Genomic DNA, 11,231 nt, shown 5'->3' on the forward strand with positions numbered 1-11,231 from the left:
TAGGAATAAAAATGTTATTTTAGGAAATTTTATTGTAAAACTTTATAATCTTAATTATATTTTAAATCTTTAGATTTATTTTTAGAGATATTTTGTATACCTATTATAAAAAGCTACACAGTAGCATACAATCACACATATATGCTTTAGTTTGATGTCTCTCATGACTATGAGATTTCATCTATGAAATCAGACCACTGTTGCTCCAGTATATGATTGTACAGGTACGATCTTAATATAGAAAGAAGTCTTTGATTAATCTTGATACTGACGTAAGTGCGTAAGTCAGCTACAAGAATTCCGTTTTAGCCACCCGCTGGTCGTTGGTCGCCCTCACGCCTCGTTCAGTTTTCTAAGTTCAAATAGTTAATTCTCGTATCTACCAAATAAGATTCAAACATTTGTATGTGATATAAGATTTGCGACAATGTTAAAAAAATAAAATATAGACTTTTGGTTGTCAATAATTAATAGGGAAATGTCTAAATGACGGGTGATGACCATTTTAAAAATAGAATAGTTTAAACAATAACTATAAATATAATTGACATATACTTAAATTGATATTGCAACTTTATAATTTTTTTTAACCTTTCCTAAATAAGCTATTTTAATGATTTCTTTCTAAAAGCTGATGTGATTATCATTATTACATCAGCCTTTAACTGTCCACTGCTGAACATAAGCCTTCCCTTGAGGGGGTTTGCCAGCAGTTACCATGCTTGGCAGGCGAATTGGCAACCGCAGTAAGGTTTTAGAAATATTTTAAGAGGACACTGCTGCGGATCCTTCGCCCTCCCTTTGTCGACTCTTATAACGCCTTATAATGCCGGGACCACATGGCCATTTAGTAAGTATATTGGATAACAAATGATACGGAAAAAGAATCAGTGTCTTTAACGTCCAATTATTGTTTTAATCCAGTTAGTCTCAACACGCTCACTATTTGCAGAATTATGTAGTTACATATACAATATACAAGGAATCTAGTTTATGACTGCATCAATTATGTCTAAGCATATCCTAATTACAGTAATGGCATTAGCTTGGAAACGGGAGGCGAAGGGTCAAAAGGGGGGGCCTCGTTCACGTGTTCTGAAACACTGATGTGGATGTGTGTTGTCCATACGTAATTGTGAACGTTGTGTTTCCACAGCACGAACAGGCAAGCTATCAGGTTGTTATCTTCTCTTTCTTGCATAAGGAACTAAGTATATAGATGAAAAGGAAGGAAAATATTTGCTTCAATTCTCAGCCAGCGAAAATACGTTGATGATAAATTAGCGCACGTACCGTATTCAGGATAACGCGTTAATGCTTAAACGGTCAACCATAATTATATAGACATCACTGTGTGATAGTAAAATAATTTATTGAACCACTATTAAAACATAACTGGATTAAACAAGATGCATTACACATCAATTTTCATTCAAAATACTCGATAAGAGCTCAGCATCCTAAAATTTTCTGTGAAGTTTGACGATCCAACTTAGATTGTAACATTTATGGTATATTATTGGGACATGCAGACAGACAACCAGACATTTGTAGTAAAATCATAAAAGTTCTTAATTTAAATGCACAATCGGGACTTAACAGAACAAAAAAGCTTTTACAGGTAAATAGTACCTACATACCTGCTTCTTTATTGCCAACGTTTTTTATCGCGTTAAGTCCTGATCGTATATTTAAAATACATATAAAGGTTCTATTAAAAATTATAAAACTTAAATAAATGAAATTTCATATCAGAGAAGATTAATCACTGTGTATGAAAATGAAATAGTAACCCCGACAACACTAATATTGAATATAAACAGTAATTAATCTAAAATTAAACATATTATTTTAATCTAGAATTTATATAATGACCAATGTTCGGAGTTTATTAAAATTTTAAAAATAAATAAAAATTATAAAACATTTTTAGTTAGACTTACAATTTTAAATACATGTTATGCTATGTGAAAATTATTGAGATTGTTTGGCTATTTGAAGTTAAAACATATCATTGAATATTAAATGCAATATTTATTTTTATTTTCTGCATTTCGCAATCAGTAAAAACATTTTATATTTATTACTTCAGTTTATTTAAACATATTATGTGTTATTAGATATAACGATAGTACTGACAATTTTTAAAACTATGAAACAATATTAAAGTACCTATAGTATAGAATAATTTCGGCGTATTAATTAAAGTTTCCCCATCAATAGTTACGAGTACTTACGAAACAGTAGGTAGTAATGCCTAATGAACCCATAACGCGGTTACACTGTAATTAGGTCGACATTAACATGGCTTTGATGGACTTATCAGCAAAATGGATTTTAATGCATCTGACTAAATGAGAATTTGCCGCCGTTTCATTTCTACGATACCTTGCATCGTTAATTTTTACAATTAATATGTTCAGCACATTCCTATAATGTATGGGGTTTTTTACACATAACAAGTAAGTACTTGGTCGGATATACACTAAATATAGGCGCATGATCAGAGCAGTCAACATTGGATATGACATACTATTGTTTGATAAAATTAGCTACCAGTTTATAAATAACTATGATTAGATTTCATATCGCCGATCGGCTCTTACAGAGTCGCGTATTGCAAATTTTACTGTATTTAATTTTTCGACTAATATATATTGGAATAATATAAATTGGAATATAGAATAGAAGAGACAAAATGCTGGGCCACCTTATACGACATGACGATTTTTTAAGAGCATAGTAGAAGGAAACATAGAGGGCAAAAGAGACAAAGGAAGACCGAGGAATAACTACATGGGACAGATAAAAGAAACACTAGATGTCATGTCGTATAGGGAGATCAAGGATATGGCCGCTGTGCTATGTGCTATGCTAAGGGAGATAAGGATAAGAGCTGGCTGGAAGAAGATACATGAATTAGTTGCATCGACAAGAAACTCTTAAATAAAAAGAAAAAGATATATTGGAATGGTGATAGCCTGTAAATAACAACACCATTGAATGGTCTATAAGGGTGTTTGCAAATAAATAGGAAGAAGACCGATTTACCGTTTTGTTTCATTTCTAACGATTCAAACTGAGACTTTCAAAATTAGCTAATACCTTTCAACTACATAGTAAATTGCTGTGTTATTAAAGCAATTCCTAAATATTCCAAGTGTATTTTTAATATCTAAAAACATTTACGACGTTTTATTATGGTAGATGTTCTTGATGATTTTAGTAAAGTTATCGTAACATTGTCGTATTATGTGACGTCGCAGTAATTAAGCAAAGAAGGCGTCGGAAGACTATGGGCTGTGCCGTCTAGAATGTACATGTAACTCATTTCCATGCAAATGAGGGTGAGAGATATTACACGGAGGATGTCAGTAGACATTTTCGATTACCTCCCGCTTAAATAATGCAAGTCATCTAAAATGGGTCGTATATAATTGGTCATACTTATAGCTAATATATAAGTAGTAAATAACAGTATAATCTGTTATGTCCATGGTACTGCTCATGTCTGTAGGCGACAGTTACCACTTTTCATCAGGTGGACCATTAGCTTGTTTGCCATTCTAAATTGCATAAAATAAAATAAATATATTTGTTAAGATAATTGGAATCTAAAACCGAAAGGTTTTGGTAATCATCCGAGCTCAGCTGAACCTAAAACTTCTAATCAATTTATGCATTAGGCTTCAAGTTGGTTATATTTCAAATTTGTTTGTCATTTGTTTCGGGCGGTTTTGCCAATAACTGCTACGCTTGGCAGATAGATTGGCAACCGCAGTTAGGCTTTGGAGATGGTCAAATGTAAGTGGATAGTTTAAGAGAGACGCTGCTGCCCGTCCCTCGCCCTGCCTTAGTCGACTCTTACAACATCCACGGGAAAGGAAGGGGTGCCATATTCTATGACGGGATCACACGGCGAATGAAACTTGCGACTTAAATATTTATTAACACAAAAATAGATACCTGATGTCATTACTTTTAATCAAATAATAATATATTTACAGATAAGTAGTTAACTTATTTTTTACGATTATTATCTATTTCATCAATTAAATTTAAGACTCCTCTTTTAAAATCACGTTTCTCTTTTGAAGTAAAATCTTTTATATCTGGTAATATACTTTTAAAAAATTGCAAATCTTCATTACCATCATCCTCAACTTTATCTTCAATTTTATATTTACTATACGATGTCTCTGCTTCAGATTCTAAATAACCGTCACTGAAATCTTCTGTTTTTAACATTTTTGGTGATTGTATATTGACATCTGCCCATTCTATACTATGTTCATAGTCATTGGTGGCATCTATATTAGTCATCTTCGTTTCGCTGTTAAATGACTCATTTGAAAGCTCAGATAAAGTCTCATTTGCCAGAGTTCTGAAAAAAATATTTATATAATATTTGAATTTTGAAATTATTTGTACTATTTATTTTAAAGGAAAAAGGAAAGTTATAATGTATATATAACTATTTACTTACAACTTGGGCTTAATGAATGGATCCAAAAATTCCAATACGCTACTCAGATAATATGCTTGTATAGGTTTCTTGCTTTTAAACAGTTTATGTTTATATCTATTATATGACGATCGTATACCTTTCCATTTTGTTTTCAATTCGTCAACTAAAATATTTTAATTATTATATAGTAAGTAGTTCTATAAAAATGTATTTTTTGTTTTTATTATTATTCTATCAACTGTCAATATCTCACAGCTTCATCATCCTCATCATTTTTCTTTTGGAAAATTTTTGGCTGCTATTGCCAAACTAGCTAGATGACTTGGTATAAAGTTTGATTGTATGTTTTTCTTCTCTTGCATTGAAGTTTTCTGATCTGTTCCCCTAATCGCCTCTTATAATAACTTGAATATTAAAAATGATAGTGATATGATTTATTCTTACATTATTAATAGGTATGAATACTTATTTACAGTATTACTAATAACATTGTCTCTTTGCAATTCTTATAAACCTATTTATATCAATCAAAATTTACGTGCCATTGCATTCTTCTTTCAATTCAGTTCTTACACAATCTGCGACTTTTTTCCAAGCTTTTTCTGCACACCATCGCCTATATGTATCCGAATTGTGATCGTAAATATCTGGATACCTTTCTATAATCTTCACAAACTGCTTTATCACTTCTCGATCATCTTTCATAATTATTTTGCGTATCTGAAAAATTCTACAAATTACTATACTGTTTTGTAACTAAACAATAATAGTCCCGAAATCTTATGTAACTATATCTATAATAAGTAAGTATTATTAGAAAAAAAATTATTAATTCACTTTATACCTAGATTGAAAATAAGCTAAGAGAATTCTGACAAAATTCTATTAACACAAATAGACACGATTACTTAAACAATATTTAACAATTAGTTAAATAGTTATCCTATTAAAAAAATAATTATCAAATAATAATTATTAACTATGATTGTGTCAAAATTGTATTCCATAAGCAAAAACGTACAATTTAACTATGTCTGTCAACTGTTTATCTGTCTATATTACAGCATCATAAGTCTTACAAGTTATAATCGATCATTATGAATGTATTATAGGAAGATATAGAAGGATAAACCGCATAGAATGGCATGAAAAACAACAGTAAAAAGGTAGGTCAGCTAGTTCACGTAAATGAGGTCAACTCGAGTTCGATTCGCAGTTAAGTTGACAGCAACATGTGTAAATAAAATACCAGCAATAGTTACTTCCTTTGTGTCAACTTTTCTATAGTGATCATATTAAAACATACCTATTTCTTCTATTATTAGGTGCAATAAATAGAATTAACGACCTATTGTTTATCTGCCTGTTAGCTCAGCGCAGTAAGACAAGTAATCTAGAGCAACATATGTCTATATTTCCATACGCAATACAAACAGTGCTTACATTACAAGTCCATATTTCTATTAGCAATATCGCTAGTAGAACACACACAGAAAGAGAGAGAACGAGAGAGAGAAAGAGAAAGAGAGAGACAAAGAGAAAGAGAGAGACATACTTGTCGCTAATAAATCGCCGATGCTGATCGTAATCTATGCTAATAGTAAAAACCAATTGTATGTAATTTACACACATAAAATTGGCATACCTAATTTATCAAAATATATTTCGAAACATAGTCAGCCCCGTGTAGTTTAGACTTTTTCGCCAGTGACATCTTTGTCGTGTCATTTTTAAGCAGGTCCCTTACCAACCACATAAATATCATAATTCACTTACGTGATTGGGTATCCAAATTATAGAAATATTAAACTTGTAAACGCAACACTGTATGATCTTCTACTCAACTCGTGGCGCACTGATGTAATTGCGTTTGTGTGCCACATGCGTCGCTTATTCCAGAGCTTGGTAGAGTAGAGTGAGACAAAACATTTCGTGTGGAGCGCGGGGTGGCGCGACGTCACGCCACAGCCAACGCTATGTGGCCCTGAGCTGATACAATAATAATGAAACGAGTTCGCTGTTCATGAAACAATCAATGTTTATGATAAGATATATCGTGTTAATGCAATTGTATCGTATGGTGAAATAATTGGAGATCATTTTTGTTTGACTGATTTTAAATATTTTGACGCGAATCCTGTCAAGTATTACGTTCCGTTAGCCAAGACAGCTGAACCACAGGTAAAAGCGTTAATCCAATTCGCGCATATCAATTAAAATAAAACTATAATGTAATTATTTATAATTTTTTATTATATTAATTTATTAGCTCTAGAACCTTGCATCTTAATAATGAGCATCAACTAGTCTGTTACTAGGTATTATTACTTATTAATTAACTATCGTGACTATTCTTAACATCCGCGTAACTGTGATGCTCAGTAATTATTTAAATAATTCTTTTTCATTATATACCTATTATACTTACGAGCTGTATACAATGCAAAACTGAATTCAGACAATCGTTTTATCCCAAAAAAAAAAAAACAACCTTCTTTACATCATCTAGCCTTAGATTAATGAATCACTGATCATTAATCTAGAAGTCCTAGCACGCCAAATTTTTACATAAAAATTTCATAAATAGCAATGTCATGAGAAAATGGATACTTAATTATAAATAACATAATATTTTATTCTTCCCAAACAGCTAAACAAAGTTTCCATTATAACATTTTCAATCCAATATCTGTACAAATGACAATTTATTTAAATGAATGATTAAGTAGGTAAGATTTATATAATATGAAATATTCAGAATTTCACGTTTTTATAGAGATGAAATTAACTAAGCTAATATTTTAACCCTCCTTTATATTGATCGAGTATTTCGTTGCATACTCACACAACGCTCAGCAGCTATAATGCCACATCTGCCGAGAGGCGCGCGCGCACGTGGCGTGTCGAACACCTTTTGTCTACAACTGTGTCCAGTTTTTTTACCCATCAACCTATGTATTTTGACACAATGTTGAATATAATTTGTCCAGGCGAAAGAGACGCGCAATTTAAAAACTAATAAAAAATATATTAAAATTTATAACTTTTAAAATAGATATTTACCTCTAACTATTGAATTATAAAAAACTTAAGTATTTGCGAAACCCAATCATCCAATATTATAATAAATATTTATACCTAGCTATAGCAGATTTTTTTGTGCAACTTAGAATGGCAAACAAGCTAACGGCCCACCTGATGGAAAGTGGTAACCGTCGCCTATAGACGTGACCAGATATGTGACTTGGTTTCGATCTATCGTAAAATATGTATCTAATTATAGAAGTATTTGTTCTCAATTAGTGACGGTTAGAATGGAACGAGACATACAGGCATGAGTGAGGTATTGGATATGACTATTGAAATTGCATAACATTATTTGGCAGTATATTTGTAATATTTTTAACACATCTTCAATCTAAAAAAGTATCTACTGCTTTTAATTATAAGTAATTTAGGTAATAACATTTGTTATGGATACATAATACAGAGTGTCTAGACAATGATACATATTTATTTAAAATACATACAATGGGTAAAAATAAATTGACTTTGACCTTGAACTTTAAGCATTAATATGACAATTTGTATTCACTTAATGCAATTTACTATTTAAATGTAAGTGCAGATACACTTACGGCCAAAGTACGGTAGTGTCTCGATCAAGTCTACGTATAACAATCTTTTTTCTACTAAAATTAGATGGATCAATGTATAGTAATGAAATATATTATAGAATACTTTAATGAAAAATCATATATATGTAATTTTCAATTTGAAGAACGTTTAGATCGTAAGTATAAAAATACCGGGTCAAAATTTAATAATAGACTATAAAATTTTGTATTTTTTATTCATCATAACTATAACATTTCTTACTTACTAGCGGTATTTTTTTGTACATTTTGGTATTCTAAGACATCCTTAAGATTGAATATTTATACATATATAATACAATAAAGTAACCTAAGGTATCAAAAATTTGTTTATTCTCTAAAGCTAATACAAAATATTAATTTTACTTTCTATCTATCTAGTCTATGAAATCGAGGCGATTCGCTAATATTCTATAAAATACTAATATTAGACTGTTATTACTACAGACCAGGCGGCTTGGTATAGTTTTACTTTAAATTTATCTTTTCTTCACTTATATATTGTAAAGTGATCCTGTTGATTAAAAATTATGGTAATATGTTTTACTTCATCACCATACGGAGACGGATTTATTAAAAATAAATGGCATATTTTTAAATATTTGAAATAAGCTTTTGTATTCTTTTCCTATATAATTTCACTAACGACCCACCCCCGCTTCGCACGGTTTTTACGAAAATAAAATACGGCTCATATTACTTGGTTCAGTTAGGTATTTTTTAAATTTATCCATTTCAAACAAAAAATTATATTTTTTTTTTCTCTATAATGTTAGTTTACGTCTATAAAAATTGATGTCTTCCCCAATTTTTTTATATTTCATGTAATATGTAGGTACTTATTGTATTGTGAACTCAGTGATAATCAACTCAGCTACATTTGTTCTATTATTCAATGGATTAAATTCTGTCAGTGAATCTGTTATTGGATCTGCTAATAAAACCGTCTTTTAGATTGTTCTACGAAAACTTACTGAAATTACTTCAAATAATTTATCATTTATTGCTACCCATTGTAAGACTTGGCCCTATATTTTTATAGGACACTTTTATTTAAAACAGAGTGCCGTCTCTTTTTGACACTTGATCGTGTTCGCATTGCATAATTATGGGATAAAATAAAATAAACTGCAATAATGACAAAATTAGTATAAAATTATCATCAGAGAAAATTCTATCAATTTAAAGAAATCCATGTAGACTTAACAAATATATAGCGGAATATACAAAAATATATAAGAATTGAGAACATTCTTCGTTTTATAATACTTAAATTTGTATTCAATATAAAATATACATTAGCTATTAAACTATAAAGAAGTGTTAAAATTAAATGTACGTCATAATTTAGGAAACAACACATTATTAGACTTTATAAAGCGTGAACTGCTATTAATTAAAAGTGAAACACTAACAATTTTGAACTTTCTGATATAAATCAAGTATTTTATGAGCGATATTATCTTAATGCCTTGATAGTCCAGTAGCTTAATAGCCAGGACTGAATAACCGGTTCAATATCCAAGTTAAACAGACGTGTTTGAAGAGTAATCTTTGTAATTAATAAAAAAATCTTTGTAATTAATAATAAAGAAATCTCTTTTTGCGCACTGATTTTGTTCTACACATATCAAAAAAATGGTATCTATTGTTACTTATGATATTTGAGAACAAATATATTACTTAATTTCTATCCTGTCTAATCCAAGATTTCAAATCCTTGTTTACTTACTACACCAAAGACATAAACATGACCATTATTTTACAATAAGTATAAATAAATAATAATAATACTTCAATTTGTTGTATAAATTTATAGTTCTACATGTTCTATTATACGATATAAGCGATACAAAAATAACAATATTTGTGTAACAATAAATTACAAATTATTTATAAAACTTTGGAAATATTTTACAAAAAGTAATTCGAAATAGACTAATTCGTATAAACGGTTTTTTTTTTGTGGATGATAATGAAATAGTGACCCAGTCCGCGCTAACGGTATACACTGGCGGAGCACCAGTTAGGGAAGATAGGTGAGGTTGAAGTCAGATCAGTTGACATTATTTAATTACAACAATTTCCAGGGAGAACCGCCTGGAGATCAACCTGACAAGGTATAATAACTGATTCTGTAATTAGTTGGTAAATTTGATTACTTAACACATGATAATTATAAACATTTATAATTATTGAAAACTATTTTATTTGTGTTTAAAATGACACAAGTATTGTATAAAAGTTTTGACGATTTTATTATATTACTTTTGTATAATGGACACGTGAAATTGTATAACGCATGCGGTAAGCACGCTGCGTGCGAGTGATCAACGCGCGTGCTTGCAATTCCACGGCAGGTGATGAGACAGGTGAACTAAAACTAATTTATGACAATAAACTGCAGTTACATTAAACTATATCCTCAGTTTATTATTGCTACTCATTATTACATATATATCTAGGGCGTATTTATCTGTAGGTATATATGTAAAATGTGAAGTTTTACATTAATACAAGGGCTATTAATTGATGATAGATTATTTTTTTGATCGAATAAAGGCTTTTGTACTTTTCGAATCTATTCATCATTGATAATAATTATGATCAGTGGTAGTAAGTACTCAAACAACGTCTTCTCTTCTGTTTTCTTATTCTCTATATAGAGACGATCTGTTGACGGTGGAAAAGTACAATGTATTCCTACTACTTTTTATGCCTAAAATGTTGTAACAATATTGTATATGAACAACTTCAAGTTACGAAGCCGACATGATTTTTTTTTATTCAATTTCAACCAAATAACTTTATTGATAGTTTGTACCAAAATTACAGTTCTATCTGGGACTTCGTCGGCATGACCAGGATTTGTTTGCTGACCGGTATAAAAAGTTGATGGACTATATTCAGGATGCTTATTTGCTTCATTTAGGCTGTTTGCGTTTGTGTTCTGAGTGAGTGAAGTGAACTTTTCCATTTTTTATCAAATTGTAATTAATACATAAATATACTTGCTGTAAATTTTAAATTTGGTTATGTATAAACAGGTAGCAGATTGTACTCATTATACATGTAATACTATAAAGGTCTAAATTTTTAAAAGTAAT

The 11,231-nt window shown here is 30.3% G+C and overlaps 1 protein-coding gene across 2 annotated transcripts; it reads right to left on the reverse strand.

Annotated features, from left to right (window-relative positions):
• Positions 1 to 3,965: 3,965 nt before the first annotated feature.
• LOC113515563 (uncharacterized) lies at positions 3,966 to 7,404 on the reverse strand. Of its 2 annotated transcripts, XM_026899820.3 has the most exons (5): positions 7,314 to 7,404; positions 6,245 to 6,457; positions 5,011 to 5,188; positions 4,487 to 4,631; positions 3,966 to 4,384 (listed from the first exon to the last, which is right to left on the reverse strand). In XM_026899820.3, exons 3-5 carry the CDS (start codon positions 5,171 to 5,173, stop codon positions 4,021 to 4,023), a joined length of 672 nt encoding a protein of 223 aa, XP_026755621.2. In that variant the 5' UTR covers positions 5,174 to 5,188; positions 6,245 to 6,457; positions 7,314 to 7,404; the 3' UTR covers positions 3,966 to 4,020. The 2 variants fall into 2 exon arrangements, with proteins under 2 accessions (XP_026755621.2, XP_031768483.2); XM_031912623.2 differs by lacking the exon at positions 7,314 to 7,404 and having other exon boundaries at positions 6,245 to 6,473.
• Positions 7,405 to 11,231: the final 3,827 nt, after the last annotated feature.

This window comes from Galleria mellonella, unplaced genomic scaffold (genome assembly GCF_026898425.1).
Source record: "Galleria mellonella isolate WM207_F2 unplaced genomic scaffold, CSIRO_AGI_GalMel_v1 utg173, whole genome shotgun sequence".
NCBI lineage: Eukaryota > Metazoa > Arthropoda > Insecta > Lepidoptera > Pyralidae > Galleria > Galleria mellonella.